General features: G+C 37.1%; 1 protein-coding gene across 3 annotated transcripts in view; it reads left to right on the forward strand.

The window, feature by feature from the left end:
* Positions 1–498: 498 nt before the first annotated feature.
* SIK2 (salt inducible kinase 2) overlaps positions 499–18,950 on the forward strand; it is a 122,721-nt gene continuing 104,269 nt past the window's right edge. For all 3 annotated transcript variants that reach the window (XM_024754212.1, XM_024754213.1, XM_024754214.1), the window contains exons 1-3: positions 499–790; positions 13,110–13,226; positions 15,891–15,954. In XM_024754212.1, the coding sequence (XP_024609980.1) occupies positions 656–790; positions 13,110–13,226; positions 15,891–15,954 (316 nt within the window). In that variant the 5' untranslated portion in view covers positions 499–655. The remainder of the gene's footprint in view (positions 791–13,109; positions 13,227–15,890; positions 15,955–18,950) is intronic.

Below are 18,950 nucleotides of genomic sequence, written 5' to 3' on the forward strand. Positions count from 1 at the left end.
TCAAATTTGGAGGGATTTATATAGAAACAGATGAAAAAGGATACAAAGAAAGGAGCCTGTGAGCAATGCATTGCTCAGCCACAGTTCTTTGCCCTTTCCCAATTTAGGACGCACCGTAGTCATAGGTGAGAGGTTTTGGCGGGAAGGTCCCCGGGTGGGCGGGGAACGCCGGGGTGGGGTAAGGAGACCCGAGCCAGACCCAGGTTTCTGCAGCCCTCCGCTCCGCCCACCAGGGCTCGCTCTTGCCCTTCGGCTGGGTGGCCGAGGATCTGGGCGGGCCGGGCTGCTATCCCGCCCCTGGCAGCGGTGAGGCAACGGGGAGCATGCAGGGCGCCGGAGCCCGGAAGAAACGCGCCGTCCAGGCCCCGCCCATCTGCCCTCCCTCACACCCGCCCGCCCGCGGACGTCCGCGGTGCTCCGGTCGCCATGGTGACCAATCGAGGCCCAGTCCCGCCCCCGCCCCTCTTCCCCGGCCCCCTGACGTCGGCGCACGTCAGCGGCGGCGCGCGCCTGGCTGGGCCCTGCGGAGCGGGAGGGACTGAGCGAAGGAGTGAGCGGAGCGGCCGTCGCCCGAGCGGAGCTGAGCAGCCAGCCAGCCTGCCCGCCGCCCTCCAGCCCGCGCTCCAGTCCGCAGTGTCTAGCAGCGGGGCCCAGCATGGTCATGGCGGATGGCCCGAGGCACTTGCAGCGCGGGCCGGTCCGGGTGGGGTTCTACGAAATCGAGGGCACGCTGGGGAAAGGCAACTTCGCCGTGGTGAAGCTGGGGCGACACCGGATCACCAGGACGGAGGTGCGGCCCGGGGCTCGGCGGGAGCGTCCGAGGCGAGGGTTCTGGAGAGGAGCTTGACCGAGAGGGGCGGCCGCAGCGGGGGCCTGGGGAGATCCGAGAGGCCGGGTCACTAGCTGAGGCGAGAGGGCCTGGGAGTATGAGGACTCAGGAGGTCCAGGGGTCGGTGAGCGCCGCAGCGACCGGGGCCGCGTCACCCGGACCCCAGTGTCGTCCGATTGGAAGCCCGACCAGCAGGGGCTTTGCCTTTCCTAGGCCACCACCGTGGCCACACGGAATTTCACCCAGAGCCTCCCACCCGAGCCGTGACCTGGTCTGTGGCCTCCGCTCTGGAGCCCAAGTTCCGCGTCTTCCCTGCTTTCAGCTGGGGGTGGGGTGGGAGGGGAAGTCTCCGTGTTCCTGGGCTGCGCGGTGAGAGACGTCGCCAGCCCCGAGGAGGAGACCGCCTGTGCTCGGACTCCCCGGACTGGGCTTCGCGCTGCTCCCGGGACCCCGGCGCCCCTCCCCCGCGCGAGGAAGGGGCCACTGGCCGGGAATGCCCGGGCCGCCACTGTCCATCTTCTCTCTCTCTTTTTGCCAGACAGTATCTCTGACTTAGTGTCAGGCTAGTTTGATCTCGTGCCTGAGGCATTTCCACCTATTACTCCAGACAATAGAGCTGGTTAAAATGGTCACCTCTGCATTTGCACAGTTGGTGGGTTGGTCTTTCTTATCCTAGGTTATCCCTTTACCAGGTGTGCATTCTGGCTGTGAGTACGCGTTCCTTAAGCCGCAGCATATTCTGCCTCTCTACTCATAAAGCCCTCGACTGCTTCCTGACGGTGAAGCTAGCATCCCCCCCTCCATTGCACATTCTAATGCACCGCACATATTTTCTCGCAAGTCTCTGTTCTTACCTAACCCGCCCCCCCTTCCTTTCACCGCTTCGAGCTGCTCTCCTCAGGGTCTCTATTTTAAGACGTGCAAATTAAATACTTTAGAAAAACGGTAGAAACAAAACCGTTCTTTAGAATAAAACGTTGTGTTTTTGACGTACTCTGCTGTGCCTCATTGTAGTTGTCCTGGAGTTTCACCCTTTTTCAGTTTTTTTCTTTCTTCCAGTTTTCATCCTATTCAGTGTTTCCCCTTTTTAGTGCGAAATGTACCAGGGTTTGGATATGAACGTAGAATTCTTTTTCAGAATGGCTGTGTAAGGTAAAGGACATTTGAAAACTAGAGGGATTTTTGTAGCTGTTGTTCTTAGAAGTTTTGCTTAATGTGAAGAATTTCATTTCCAAAAAGAAGGGGCATATGTCATTGTGTCATCCTCACTTTTTGCCCTCCCCTGCTTATCCGGAAGCAGCCGAAATCCGACTTATGTTTTTAGCATCAGGACCAAAATCACAAATTTTCCTCTCACAAATTTACCAGAGTTAGAAATTTAGGTTAAGTTTGTATTGATAAATAATGTGACTATAGTGAGATTACTTAATCTGATCCCAGCATTTTTAAAAACGAAGAAAGAAGTTAATTCCATTCCTCCAAAGAACGATGGCCCAGTGCCATGCTATTTGTCCTTTAATTACATGAAAAGAAGGCATTTGTAATGTGTATTTTTATATGGGTCCTTGCTTAATGACTGTAAAAATCAAACAAATTTCACAAAGGACTTCTACAGAACTTTTGAACTAGATTGTTAGGTGGTTGAATTCCAAACCCATCAGCACATAACATTTTTTTCTCATCAGCTCTTATCAGTAGTAATTGAAAGATTTAATTGTCAGCTGTTACTTATTAGGTCAAATTTAGGTAATATAGTATCTATTTAAGAACTGCTTTAGGGGGGCTGATAAGTGACTGACACTTTTTCTTGAGGTTGTCCTTTCAAACCGTAACTTTTAAACTGATATATTTTGTAGGGCTAGGGGGCAGTGTGGAGTAGTATCATGGTTTGGCTATCAGTGAGATCAACGCATTTGTAATTGAAGGCACAGGTCAGATCATGAAAGAGCACTCAGATCCTGAATTGTGTGCGTAGTTTATTTGTGTAAAATGATTTAAAGTAAAAGCTAAATTTCTAGTCCGTAGAACCCATCTATCGTTGCTTTTCTAAAGAAAGTGTTCTTAACATTTAAAAAGAAATAGTGTGAATTTAAGATGGGTGGGTATGTTGTGGTAATTTAGTGTAACTGGAGATATTAAAGATGAGAGGGGTGAGGGAGATAGCAAGGCATTAATGAAGAGAAAAGTTCCTGTACATGTCAAGTTTTATAAAGTTGCTCTGTCAACTTTTGTGGTAATTTTCGTTAAGAATTGTTTAGCACAGACACAATTGTTTCTTACTGTAGTTTGCTATTTGTTAATGAGGATTTAAAGCAGTATTTTTTATTTTTATTCACTGGGTAAATATTTGTATCTTTAATAAATACAACAACTACCTCAAATACTATAAGTAAGATGGATAGTGGAAACTTTAAAGTGTTGTTTAACATTATTTGAGGTTCTCATTGCTGAACATACAGTAATTATAGTGAGAACAATTAATATGGCATAAAGAACAATATCAATAAAATATGATTATACTTACTGCTTAGAAAAATTTCTTCAATATAGTATGCACTGACATCAGTATTAGTTTGTGTGTTTTAAAATGTAAGGGTCTTGGGCTTCCCTGGTGGCGCAGTGGTTGAGAGTCCGCCTGCCGATGCAGGGGACATGGGTTCGTGCCCCGGTCCGGGAAGATCCCACATGCCACGGAGCGGCTGGGCCCGTGAGCCATGGCCGCCGAGCCTGCGCGTCCGGAGCCTGTGCTCCGCAACGGGAGAGGCCACAGCGGTGAGAGGCCCGCGTACCGCAAAAAATAAATAAATAAAATAAAATGTAAGGGTCTTTTTTCCCAAGTTTGAGCTCCAGGCAAATTTTAGGGTTCAGTTTGAGCAGCTAAGTGATGAACAGTTGGACCCTTTTGTTTTTAATTGGTTCTCCGTCTCTTGTTCTGTATCACTCAAAAATGATGTATTTTCACAGAGCTTGGGAGATCCAATACTGCCTTTTAGGTGGAAAAAAAAGTCAGTAGACAAAGGAGATCTTCATTTTGGTCTAATCTATCAAATAGCTTAACATTGTTTAAGAAATATAATTACATCATCATCTGAAGCAGTGTTCTCATGTTAAATCTCTGTGTAAATTTTACACACAAAAGGGAAGGCAGGTGATAGTAGAATCCGGCTTCTTAATATAATACTTCGTAAAAGCTTTGTAGTATTGGTTTGTGATTTATGAATTAGAGTAGCTAATTTTATAAAATTAACATAATGGAAAAAGAATAGTAGCATTTAGACTGTTAAACTATTTTAGGCAGTAGTGGTTGCTAGTTTGCTATGCTGTGAGTGTCCTTGAGAAGTGTATTTTATTAATACTGCACTAGTAAAGAACTTTTTCCCTCTAACTAAGCATATGACTAGTTTTTTGTTGTTGTTTTTTTGTCTGTTAAGTAAAATTTAAGAAAAGTCATTTGTGCCCTTAAACTTTTTTGTCTCTATAAAAGAAACATAATCTTGCTGTAGAAAATATCAAGAAGAATATAGTGCACAAAAAAGTACATGTGTAATTCCTCCCTCAGTGGAAATAAATCATTCTTAACATTATGGTACATTTCCCTCCAGTCTTTCTTTTTTTTTTAATGCTTTTTTTTCCCCCATAGATGAGATCACATGGTAGATACACTTATATAAATTGTATCTTCTTTTTCCACTTATCATTATAGCCTAAACATTTTGCTTATTATATATAACTTTATTAAACATTTTTAATAGCTGCATAATGTTCTACCTTGTAGATGAATCCTATTTTACTTAACAATTTTCTTATTTAACATTATGCAGTTTCAAGTTTTCACTTACAATAAATAATTTGCAGCGAATAATTATGTATATAACTCTGTATCTGCACTTTCAGTTATTTTAGGGGGAGAGATTGGAGGTAAATTCCTGGAAGGGAAATTACCAAGTAAGAAGGTATTGTTTTTACATTAAAGAAATAGTGTATTTTTATTATCAAATCTATCATGTTTATTATTGAACATTTTTAAAAGTGAAGATAAATGAAAAGAATTAACTATAATATCACCACCCAGAGATAACCATCATTAGTTATTTTCACACCTTTTCTGTGATAATTGAGTTTTCCTCAATACCATACCTCTTGTGTTGCTTGGCTAAAGAGCATATGAATGTGTGGTCCATGGAATCTTAAAGATATTTCACACAGATTCTGAAAATTATTTTATTAAAATGGCATGTAGGTATTACTTATAATTAAGAAAATCTGGAATATAAAGCATAGCAAGGGACTTTCAAAAACTGCTTTTTTCACTGAAAATCATTTTGTGTGCATTTGGGCGCTTTTATATTTAGGCATAATTCGTAAACTACTACCTTAAAATGTAAGCATTTTTAAAGCTTTCCAAATAGTTAAGTACAAAATTGCATTTTTAGAGCAAAGGTAGAAACAAAAGAAGGGCATATTACACCCTGATTATGGTATTTCTTGAGGAAGAGAACTCAATTTTTTAATACATTTGAATTTTATATTTTGCTTTAAAATTTTAAGACTCCTCTCTGTAGTCTTGGTGTTACTCTTGTTCTGTAAAATATTCCAGATGTCAAGAAGCAGCTGTACTACATGCAACAGGAGGAATTGTTACCAAATAAGTTAACCAGTAATGTTTGTATCTAGGCCTATGTATGATCTTTAACTGTGTGTTGAAATAAAAATTAGATTTTTCATGGAACATATATGCTTTACTAGAAATTGTTCTTTAGTTTCTTGGCACTCCAGACAAGTAAAATTTGTCAAGTTTATTCTGCTACATATTGTTCAGAATGATCTGTGCTTTGGGAGGAGGGGAAGACAAACATGCAAAATAAGAGTTGTATAAATTTTTATATTCTGTAGAAATGCTTAACAGAGTTTCATGCATTCTGCTTTTAATTCCACTGGGAAATTCTGTCCCAGTCATCAGGCAATTAAGAAACCATTTATTTGGAAATAACTGAAACTGGCCTCGATTCCTGGATTCACATGATGTTATTTGATTTATGGCCCACTACTGATGGCAGATTCATTTCCTTGGAGCCAAATGGATTCCAGAAATTCATTAAGATATCTTTCTTTCCTCTTTAGTGTACCTAATACCTCTTCTACTTTCCACCTCCATATTTTTAAAATATGTCATTTATGTAAAAGTTCCTTTATACAGGACATTTGTGGAGAATGCCTTCTCACCCTTCAAAGAGAAGCAGCCCATATATCCAGTTTGAGTTTATTGGAAGCGCGAAAGATGGTTACATTTGGGAATTTCATCAGAAACTTTTCATTTTAAAAAGCATTTAAAAAATACTTTAAACAGGTTAACATGGGAATCTTGGATGAATTAAACTGAAAATTTGTTTTTTCTTCTTTAAAGTAAACATAGTATTTATGTGTTTTTCCCCCAATTACAAAAGATATGTATGTTCTTTGTAGACATTGTTGAAAAACTTGAAGAAGAAAATAAACATTCCTATTTTAATTCCACCATCCAGACCAAGAGACAACCACTGTTAATATTTAGTTCATATACTCTTAGCTATTCACATATATTTGATATATATATATATATAATAAAACTGATGTCATCCATACATATAATCTGTGTTTTTTACTAAATCTGTTATTAACATTTTCCCATTTAAAAAAATAATGTCTAAAGCATGGTTAAATAATATCCTTGCATATGACTCTCTGTATTTCATTTAATCAATTTCCTGTTATTGAACATTTAGATTATTTCTCTCTCTTGCCGTTTCTCTTTCTAAAATAATATTTCAGAGCATATTCCTGTATATACATCTTTGTGCATCTATCTGATTATTTCCTCAGGGTAATCCCATAGCAGTGGAATTCTTGGGTCAGGGAGTATGTCCTTACATCCATATCTGATGGCATGAGATACCAAATTACCTCCAAAAAAGGAGTACCTAATAATTTTTGTCAGGAAGAATACATAATTTTTAAATCTTTCCCAGTTTGATAGGGAAAAACAATATTTTTATTTGAATTTGCATTTCTTTGATTACAGTTTTATAAGATGACTGTTTACATTTCTTTTGTGAATTGCTTTTTGTCTTTTGGCCAATTTTTTTAATTGAGTTGTCTTTTTGTTGATTTATTTAAGTACTTTTTAAGATAGATTATTTTTTGTTTGTTTTTGCGGTACGCGGGCCCCTCACTGTTGTTGCCTCTCCCGTTGTGGAGCACAGGCTCCGGACGCGCAGGCTCAGCGGCCATGGCTCACGGGCCCAGCCGCTCCGTGGCATGTGGGATCTTCCTGGACCAGGGCACGAACCCGTGTCCCCTGCATCGGCAGGCAGACTCTCAACCACTGCACCACCAGGGAAGCCCTAAGATAGATTATTTTTAATCACTTCTTTTATAGCCTTAAAAATTCTCTGTTCAATTTTTATGGATCTAAAAGTGTAGTGACATTTACCTTTCCTCCAATCTCTTTTCCTTACACACCATTATAAAAGTCAGATTAAATTTTAATGAGGATTTATTTTATTGTATAAATTCTTACATTTTAAAAGTCAAATTTTAAACTGGAAAAAAGTTTAATTTATTTATTCTTAAAGGGTAACTGGAGAACTCCATGTCAGTTTTATTACTGACTTTACTGCTTTCAGAAACCCTTTTATTGTAGACCACTCAATCACAATCACTATTCAATCAAACAATAGGCTGGTATGTTCTGATTCTACCTGTGATTTAATGTATAAGCTTGAAAAGTGCGTTCACTTTTTTAATTTCAGAGGTCTAATTATATGGTAAGGATTTTGCTACTTGGTACTTCAGAAGGACAGTGTAGAATTAGTGTATTAGTAGTAAATAGCACTGAACCACATATTACCTGAGACAGCAAACATACGTTAATCCCTTCTGATTTTTTACTAGAAGGATAGCTCTTATTGTGTAACTTCCTTATGAAGTCCCCCAAAGCCAGTTTTGTGTGTGGTTTCTTTAAGTGCATGAGATTAATATTTCTTTTATGAGAAGTGAAATAATTGTTTCTAAAAGTATCAAAAAGTGTACCATTAAATTACATTTTGAAACTTGAAAAAATCCCTTTTATCCATCAGCTTAACACTATTTCATTTCTGCTCTTACATTTAATTCTTTGTCTTCCTTGCAAATTTGTGTTTTACATAGTTGTTACTTTTACTTTTTTTTTTTACTTAACATTGTTGGAAACATTTCTATGTATATAGTCTTCATAATTAATATTTAAATCGTATTAAACAATATAACCATCTTTTAGAGAACTTAGAGAAATAATAAAAGGAAAATAATGTTTCACAGATGGAGAAGTTAGCATATATAATAAATATAACTTCATTTCACTTTTTTTTTCTTATTAAAAAAGTAGTTCATGCTCATTGAAGAAAAATTGCACTGAAAAGTAAATCAGGAAAATAAAATAATTCATGATTTTTTTTCACCCACCAATAACATTTTTGTCATATTTATATCTAGTTTTTATTGGTCTTTTTCTATATATACCTTGTGTTGAGACTGCAATGATATCCTGATTTTTTAATTTAATATTTTAGTCTCGTCATTTCTCCATATTATTAAAAGGAACTATTTTAATAGCTGTGTAACGATCATAATATAAACCTACCATAAATCATGTACTTATTTCCCAATTATTGTTTCTATTTTTTATATTATAAGCAATACTCTTGAATATATTTACACACAGATCTTCATCATCATTTCAGATTATTTTCTACAAATAAATGCTCAGAAATAGAAGCCTTAGGCTAAATGGGATGGATGATTTTTAAGGTTCTTGCAAAAGATTGCCAAATCACCTTCCAGAAAAATTATAACCTATTTTATATTCCTACTAACAGTATATAAAAATGGCCATCTCATTGAATTTTAGCTCACAAGGGTGTTTTTTCATCTTTATGAATATAATTTGAAAAAGTATTTTTGAGATATAATTGACATATAACATTATATTAGGTATATATACATTTTCCTATTTATGAGGTTGAATATCCAGTGTTGCTACTTTACATGGGATTTAGTTTGATAGTAATTATCCTAGTTTATCCAATACGCTCTCCAAAGTTGTATAGGAAACCTTCCTTTTGTGTCCTAGCAGAAGAAATATTAATTTTTTATCACCATATAAATTCATTGAAGGTTTTTTTAAGATATTGTATGCATAATTGGGAATTAGAGAGTTGAATAATTTAGATGAGCAACACCAAAAATGGATCCTTTGATTTGGAGTCCCTTGCTTGACTTTGTTGTAACCATGAGATTTTGTCCTTGGTACTATGTTCAGAACTAAGTAGAGAAGGGATGCAGAGAGGAAGTTCCCAGAAGTCTAAGTTCATAGTTATCTTTTGTGTGTGTGTGTGTGTGTGTGTGTGTGTGGGTGTTTTGCGGTACGCGGGACTTTCACTGTTGTGGCCTCTCCCGCTGCGGAGCACAGGCTCCGGATGCGCAGGCTCAGCGGCCGTGGCTCATGGGCCCAGCCGCTGCGGGGCATGTGGGATCTTCCCAGACTGGAGCACGAACCCGTGTCCCCTGCATCGGCAGGTGGACTCTCAACCACTGTGCCACCAGGGTAAGCCCCATAGTTATCTTTAAAATGAACTAGTGGAGCACAGCTCTTTGTAAATTCAGAATTTCATACAACATTGGGAAAATCCCCCAATGCAGATTTTTGTTGTTCATTAAATTTGTTTTCCAAAATGTGTTCTCACGGACCTATTAAGTTCCTTGAAGGTAGGAATCATATATTGTTCATTTTTGTATCCTGGACATAATTCCGGGCATACAACAGGTGCTCAGTAAATGTGTGAATAATAGGCTCGTTGAAGAGTGAAAAGATGGAACTTGAAATTAGAAGGCCTGTGGGTTTTTTCCCATTAATTCACTTGAGCTTTAGAACCTTGTAGATTATGTAACATCTTTTGAACCTCAGTTTCATCAACTTATGAGTGTACTGCTTGTTCCATTTACTTCAAAAAATTGAGATATAAATGAGATAAAATATATGAAAGTATCATGTTAAATTAAAAAGTGCTGTACAATTGTGAAAGTCATCATCATATTTCTGGGAAGTACTTGGTAAAGAGTCCCATTGTTAAGAAATTACCTGGAAGAGAATAGCAGAGATGACTAGCTGATCACCAAAAATCCACTCTTTCCTCTTCTTCCTGGACCTACAGCTCAAATGTTTCTTGGCCTCCCTTACATTTAGGTATGGTCATATGACTAAGTTTTAACTATGGTGTGCCACTTCCAGGACTGGCCCATAAAAACCTCTCAGGAGGGCTCCTCCAAGCTTTTTTCTCCTTCTGTCTGACTGGAATGGGGACAACCTTCAGGGTTGTCTGTCCTTTTTTTCTTTGGCCATGAGCTGTGTGGCTTGTGGGATCTTAGTTCCCCGACCAGGGATTGAACCTGGGCACCCTGCAGTGAAAGCACAGAGTCCTAGCCACTGGACCACCTGGGAATTCCCAAGACTGTCTATCCTTTACCCTTTACCACCTTTATTTAACCCTTTAAAGGTAATAAAGACTCCTTGTATACATCGTATGCCTGCATGGAAGAGGGCTACCTGCTAACTTCTTTACCCGTCCAGTTTTGCTGCATGAAAAATAAACTTCCGTTGTGTTCAAATCAGTGTACGTTTTGGGGTCTACTTGTTATAGCAGTTAGACTAGCCCTGACTATTACAAGGAGCATGCTAACGCGCAATCTACTTTTTCATAATCCTCTGAAAGCAGCCTTACAAACAAGGGGTAACAGTGTGAAGATGTAAATATATAGCCTTGTGGTCCACATACATACAGTCCGTGACCCAAGATAAAATTGAGGAGAGAATTATATTTTGTCGTTAGAGAATTTTTTGGCTGAGAACAGTTAAATAATGATGTTTATAACTTAATAAAATTTAATTAGGTAACATATATTTTTCACTTTTTCATTATTTGAGGCCCAGATTCCAAAAGAGTATCAAAGAGGAGAAATCTCTTGGTAATACCTCACTTTAATTGGTATTTAGTATTTAAACTTTTTCTTTAACATTAAATATGGTGCTCAAGATATATATAATAAAAAATTTTCTTAATGACAATAACCATGCTGAGATTTTTTAAACCATGATTCCTTTCTATTTATTTTTTTTTCTGTTTATTAGATAATTGTGACCCACTTCATTATAAAAGCTTTTTGTTGGGGAGGGACTACTGGTATGTAGATGCACTCCAGAAATTGTAGGGCAAGAAATTTTCTTCAAAATATGCATGTCTATGAAACTCCATGTTACCTTCCTAAGGAACGTTGAGGAAATTAAAATATACACTTATCTTTTTATCTGGCAGCTTTTACCCAAAGTTACCCAAAATAACTGATAATCCTGTATTCTATCATACTGTAGTTGGGCAGGGCGGTCATCTTACATGTATTGGTTTGAGGTGGTTCAATAATGTTCCTACTAGCAAGTACAATATTAATCAGTCACTCCTCTAGCAGTCAAAGTTTAGCACTTTTTACTTTCTAGAATATTTTGATATGGGAATAAATAAAATACCACCAAACATAATGAAAATAGCTATCACAAAACCTGCAAACTTTACTGCCTAGAGAAGGAGCTACCCCCTTTCTTCTTAGGCAATAAATTTAATTTTACTTGTCATGTTTAGTAATCTTATTTCCCTTGGGAAGCTTGAGTTCTTCTATGAGTTACAATTAATTCAAATTAGGAAACAAGATATGGACAGCAAAATAGAAATAGAGAAAGGTAAGAAGTAAACCTTACTGTAGAACTTTAAGAGATAACAGGAGGACAGGGCAACTGTAATGAAAGAAGAAAAAAATGTATTAACAGGAGCCTAAGGGAATTAAGTGAGTTGACAGGTTGAGTCCTATTTTCTTGGTTACCTTTTAGGAGTATTGAACTATTATACCACATACAATAATTGATATAAAAAATTACCCTGAAACAACAACATAAGACCGAATTATGTTCAGAATGCTTTTGGGTAGAATGTGAAGTACATTTCAGAGTTTTTTCAGAACTTGTTAAAGTTTGGGTAGTTCCCAATTTTCTGAAAGTTTTATCTGAGTCAGAATAGCTTATTTCCTAACCAAATGCCAAATACTAATTTAAAAAAATTAGTTCTTTTTGGTTCCATGAAGAAAGTACGCGATTGTTGATTTCTGACTACCTAGTTATTCACCTTCAGATGCATTTCCTTCAAATTGTTAACTTGAGTGGTTTGGGTTCCTATCTAGTTATTACAGGAAGAGGCCACATTTTTTGAAATCACATTCCTTTAAGGAAGTAAAAATTTAGTGTGATTACTAACATTTGAGTTTTTGCACTTGATTTTTAAAACAAAATTTAATCCAATTGGTATCTTTTCATGTAGATGAGTTTTAATTATTTACACTTAGTTTTTTTCCAGAAAGGTATATCTCTATGCTTTGGAACCTATCACTTGCTTTTCTAGAACAATTGTATTTCAATATAAAAGAAACTATCTTTTACTTGGCTGATCATTTGTTTATAGGTACTTTGCAGTGGGATGATAACTAATTGAAACTGCTGAGATTTTATTTTTTCGGTTTTTAAATGGAATAAGGAGTTATAGTTGTACTGAAAGAGAAGTATGTTTTATTCAAGTAACTTTGCAGGGTTATTCTTCATAGCACATTAAAGACACTCCCAAACAATCTGCCACAGTGCCTTATACATGGTAGATGTTTAAGAAATACTTGTTGAATGATGAATGAATGAGCATTGAATTTAAGCTAGTTATCATCGTCACAGGGACCTACAGGCGAAGTCTTAGATGTCATTTTTTTTTTTAAAACATCTTTATTGAGGTATAATTGCTTTACAATGGTGTGTTAGTTTCTGCTTTATAACAAAGTGAATCAGCTATACATATACATATGTTCCCATATGTCTTCCCTCTTGCGTCTCCCTCCCTCCCACTCTCCCCATCCCACCCCTCCAGGCTGTCACAAAGCACTGAGCTAATATCCCTGTGCCTTGCGGCTGCTTCCCCCCAGCTATCTACCTTACTACGTTTGTTAGTGTGTATATGTCCATGACTCGCTCTCGCCCTGTCAAAACTCACCCTTCCCCCTCCCCATATCCTCAAGTCCGTTCTCCAGTAGGTCTGCATTAGATGTCATTTTTTAAAAAGATTCTTAACTGGAGATATTAACCATTGTATACTAATTGTATTTATTTGTGTCTGGGATGCAGGTGGCGATAAAAATAATAGATAAGTCTCAGCTGGATGCAGTGAACCTTGAGAAAATCTACCGAGAAGTACAAATAATGAAAATGTTAGACCACCCTCACATAATCAAACTTTATCAGGTATGACTTAGCTTTACACCTCTCCATGCTTTTTACATTCAATACTCTATTTTACATCATCATTTTTCTCTTTTATGTTAGTTTTTTCAGTCTATAAAAAGATAACTATATGCTTTTATTCATCTGAATACATCCATTTTTCTATATTTAAATTAAAAATTAAGAAATAAAAAACTACTAGCAGCTTAATTTTAAGTTGTCTCTCAGACTGTAAGTTATTTGATTGCCAAGTTTGTAGTTGTGCGTTTATGATAATATGCTTAAACCTGCTGGGTTTTGGTGGTGGTACCATTAATGAGGATATGGCAGTTTTGCTTACTTAAAAAATATATTGTTTATGTTTTATGAAATACAAAGGCTAAAATAGTATATTACTTAGTGGCATACTTTATAATACCTAGAGCCAAATGTTTATTTTTGGGGGGTTCTTTTATCAGATAAAGTAAATAAGTTTTTTTTTTAATTAACTTTATTAAGATACAGTTTTTGTTAAAATAAGCTGCACCTCTTTCAAGTGTAAAGCCATGTTTTTTTGTTGTTGTTTTTTAAAATTTATTTTATTTTTGGCTGTGTTGGGTCTTCACTGCTGTGCGTGGGCTTTCTCTAGCTGTGGTGAGCGGGAACAACTCTTCATTGCAGTTCGCAGGCTTCTCATTGTGGTGGCTTCTCTTGTTGCGGAGCATGGGCTCTAGGTGCACAGGCTTCAGTAGTTGTAGCACACAGGCTCAGTAGTTGTGGCTTGCGGGCTCTAGAGCACAGGCTCAGTAGTTGTGGCGCACGGCTTTAGTTGCTTCACAGCATGTGGGATCTTCCCAGACCAGGGCTCGAACCCGTATCCCCTGCATTGGCAGGTGGATTCTTAACCACTGCACCACCAGGGAAGCCCAAGCCATGTTTTTGTAAAAGGAAGATTTTTCTCAGATTTTTGAAGAGTAATTTATATTTAAGAATGATAATGTAATACAAAACCCTTTTTTATATTTCTATTCATTAATATTTAGAATTTTTATATTGGAAAACTGTTTTTAAGCTAAAATGTTACAGTATGCTAGTCTATGACTTTGATCTCTAAAGTATGATGTGTGTACCTACTGGTGTGCTGGGCTCAGCCTGTACTTGCTTGTGAGAGCTGGTTGTTAAATATTCAGAACTTTTGTGAGCCAGTTAACACCATGTTAGTGTCAATAGCTCAAAATCGGCGATGGTAGGAGTATTTTTACACCACAGAAATTGGCTTACAAGTCAGGCTCTTTTTTTTTTTCCTCAGAGAGCTAGTGCTAGCACACTAGTGCACTAGCTAGTGCACTCAAATTGGTTAGCACAAGTATCCCTTGGAGTATAATAAGAAAATATTAGAACTTCTATTTATCTTTTATATTTATCTTCTTGTGTGCCTCTTATAATGTATATATTTATAAAATGGCACAAGTATGTAATTTGTGTCTCTGTGTGTATATATTCATATATACATGTATGTGTATATATACATTTACCTCTATACATACATACATGTATATATTTGGCTAAATGACTTTATCAATAGAGATTTATAATGTAAACCATGTGGAGACCATTGGAGAGCATTACTGTTAGTTGAGAATGAGAGACTATGGTGTGCCACTCAAAACAATTCCTAAAACTGCAGAGGGCCTCTTAGAGCAAAGTTATGTCAGAGTGTTTTTTCCCTTAGGCTTCTTTTTTTTCCCTAAAGAGGATACTTATAAGAAACTAATCACATCCTTAGAAGTCTGATGACCCATAACTCAAACTGACGTTAAAACTACCATGATTCTTCAACTATACTTCAATTAAAAAACAAAACAAACAAACCAAAAAACTACCACGATTCACATGATAATTCTGTCTTTATATGAACTCCAATAATCAGTTACATTAACTTACTGTTGGAGTTGTTTAGACCCAAATTGTAGGTAGCTCTTAGTTTTCAGACCTGTTTTAGGAATAGTCCTAAACTTAAATGTTAGAGCAAAATTAGTTTTTAGCCTTTCAGTAGATAGCACTTAAATATTACATTGTTAGCATGTGCCAGTATGTATGTTCCTTTCTGAATTTAGAAAAACTAATTTAAATAAAAGTGTATAGCAGTGGAGCTATGAAGAAGCTTTTGAACAATGTTTTAAAATAACAGTACTTTGTAAAAATATGAAAGTATAGTAGGAGGACTACCACATTGTGCCAGATTAGCTAGGTTACAGGCCAGATTACCTAAGCTCTATTTTATAAGCTCTACCATATAACACAGCTAGAAAAGTCAGTGAGGAGGTAAAAAGTTGATCTTCAAAATTCCTGTTACCTATATTAGTATTTTTCAAACATGAATGTGCATTATAGTCACCTGAAGATTTTGTTAAAATGAAAATTCTTTGTCAGTAGGTCTGGCATGGGATCTGAGATTTTTCATTTCTAACAGAAGCCTGGGCAGTGCCGCTGCTCCTGCTTCTGGTCTGTGGACCACATTTGGAAGATGAAGGGTCTAGATTTTTCACAAAAATATTAGCAGAAGGATATTGTCAGTCTTGTAAACCTCACCAGCTTCTGAATTATTCATAACTTGATACTTTTATTAGTAGTTTTAATTTAGGTAACTCCATAGAATGTTGCAATCTTTTCCTGTGAGACTAATGTGGAATTATTTATCAATAGGTAATGGAGACCAAAAGCATGTTGTACCTTGTGACGGAATATGCCAAAAATGGAGAAATTTTTGGTAAGCACATTTCTTTCCATTTTTTTCTAAATTTGAAAATGTCAGTAAGCTTTATGAATAGAGTATCTTCTATTAATTCTCCTGCTTGTTTAAAAGTTGCTAACATGAATTAGAAATTTTTAAGCATTAGAACATAATAAAATATCCAGTAAGCTAAAAATATGGAATATAATTTAGTCTCTTGTATTTATGATATTAAAGCTATTGCTTAATTCTTTCATCTGTGTTAAAGAGATTGGAGAATCAAAGATAGGGGGAAACTTTCAGTCATATTGCAAAGGAGATTTTCTTTCATTTATCTTCCTTTTTACCTTTCTTTCCAGGGTAAAGATAGTCAGATATTTATTGAGCTTGTACTGTGTCTCAGACATTGTACTAGGTGTAGGGGATACAGTGGTGACCTAAATAACACAGTCCCTGCTATTGTGGATCTTATAGTTTAGTAAGCTGTTAACTTTAGCTATAAGACCTCTGGGAAGTCTCTAAACCTCTCTGGGATTCAGTTCCTTTGTCTCTAATAAAAAAATATTTGATTAATTGGTTTCTATGATCCATTCTAACCCTTAAAAAATTATAACTATTTTATTGGTTTTAGCTTTCATCTATTTTATTTTTACTTTATGGAGCAAGAACACTGTAGGTAGTCTAAACATTTTGTTTTTTAACCTAAATTTAGTCCGAAATTGTTTTTTAAACGGCTTTATTGAAGAATTCACATACAGTAGATTGCGCACATACAATGTGTACAATTTAATAAGTTTTCACACACAGATGTGTGAAACAGACCACCACCACAGAAGTTTCTTTGTGACCCTTTGTAATCTTTCTTGCCCCACCTCACCACCAGGCAAGCACTGATTTGTTTTCTGTCACTATAGATTAGTTTATGTCTTCTACAGTTTTATTATATAAAGGTGCTTATATAGTCTATACCCTTTCTTTGGCTTCTTTTTCTCAGTTTAATTATTTTATGATTCATCCATTTTGTTGCACGTAATAACATATCGTTTCATTTTATTGTAAGTAGTATCCAATTTTGTAAATATACCCCAAGTTGCTTATCCATTCATGTATGGATAGACATTTGGGTTGGTTTCAGTTTGGGGCTGTTACACATGAATTGCTATGAACATTCATGTACAAGTCTTTAACTTACAGTCTACCTTCAAGTAATATTTACCACTTCACGCAGAGTGTAAGAAGCTGGCAATAATATACTTCTGTTTAACCCTTCCTCACCGTTATTTCTTTGTCATACATTTTATTTATGCCTATTTTATAAAACACAAAATACAGTGTCATTAATTTTGTTTAAAAAGTGAATTATGTTTTAAAGAGATTTCAATATTTTAAAAAATCTTATACATTTACTAGTGGAGTTACCATTGCCACATCTCTGTATGTAGATGCATGTTTTCATCTTCATTCCTTTATATGGATACATATTTTTATCTGACATCATTTTTCTTCTGCCTGAAGGACTTTATTTAGCATTTCTTGCAGTGCAGGTCTGTTGGCGATGAAATCTTTCAGCTCTTGTATGTCTAAAATAATCCTTATTTTGTCTATTTTTAAATGATACTCGTATTGGGTATGTAATTCTAGGTTGACTTTTTTCCTTTCAGTGCTTTAAAGATATTGCTCCACTGTCTTCTCATTTGCATTATTTCTGGCAAGAAAGCTGCTGTCATCCTTTTCCTTTATTCTTCTGTATATAATGTGCCTTTTTTCCCTCTGGCTGCTTTCAGGATTTTCTGTTTACCACTGGTTTTAACAGTTTGATTATGATGTGCCTTTGTGTGGTTTTCTTCATGATTCTTATGGTTGATGTTCATTGAGCTCCTTGAATCTGTGAATGTTAAGTTTCCATCAGATTCAGAAAATTTTCAGCCATTATTTTGCTGGTCTCTTTGTCAAAGACTCCAATTGCACATATATTAGGCTGTTTGAAATCCTCCCACTGCTCACTGATTCCAATTTTGAAAATTCCTCTTTCTGTCTGTATTTCATTTTGGATAGTTGCTATTTCTATGTCTTCAAGTTATTTAAATTCTTTAGCTATTTGATTCAACTAGAAGCTTCTTAGCTGAAGTTTTAATAGAATGGTGTGGGCTTTGAAGCCAAAAAGATCTGGTTTGCAATGCTGGCTACACCATATTAATTGTCTTTCAAGAAATCTTTATTGAAAGCTGACTATATGTCCCACACTGTTCTATGTGGGAAGAGTACCACAATGAAGAAAACAGACAAAAATTCCTTTTCTCAGGAACCTTGCCTTTCAGTGTGGGGAGAGAGACAATATGCAAAATAAGTAAACTGTATAGTGCACTCGATGGTGGTACATGCTATAGAAATAAAGCAAGGAAGGGGGCATGTGGAGTGGGAGAGTTGATTGCAGTATGAAATAGAGTGGTCAGGGAAGGCCTCGCTGACATTTGAACAGACTAGAAAACACAGCCATATAGATATGGGGAAGAGAGGGTGGCCCAAGGAGAGGGAAGAATAAATGCAAAGCCCCTGAGGCAGCAGTGTGCTTGGTGTGTTCAAGGAATAGCAGGAAGTCCAGTGTAGGTGGAGAGAAGCAAGCAACAGGGAAGAGCAAGAGCTAGCAAGGAGGAATAGTAGAAAGGTCAGACGAGGTCAGAAAAGTAAATGGGAGGCAGGAGTGGGGCAGATTTGGGGGCTTTGTAGACCATGTAAGGACTTTGGCTCTTACCTTGAATAAAATTAGGGAACCATTAGAGAGATGCTTGAGCAAAGAAGTGATTGTATCTAAGCTAACATTTTAAAAGCATCACTGGCTGCTGTGTTGAGAATAGATTGTAGTGAGCAAGGATGGAAACAGGGAGACCAGGTAGGAGACCAGTAGTCCCAAGTGAGAGATGATTATGGCTCAGGCCAGGGTAGCAGTAGTGTACATGGTGCCAGGTGGTCACTCATGGTATGTTTTGAATGAGTAGAATCAGTAGGATTTCTTGAGAGATGGAGACCACCCA

The sequence above is a fragment of the Neophocaena asiaeorientalis genome, unplaced genomic scaffold (assembly GCF_003031525.2).
Source record: "Neophocaena asiaeorientalis asiaeorientalis breed wild unplaced genomic scaffold, Neophocaena_asiaeorientalis_V1.1 scaffold21, whole genome shotgun sequence".
Classification (NCBI taxonomy): Eukaryota; Metazoa; Chordata; class Mammalia; order Artiodactyla; family Phocoenidae; genus Neophocaena; species Neophocaena asiaeorientalis.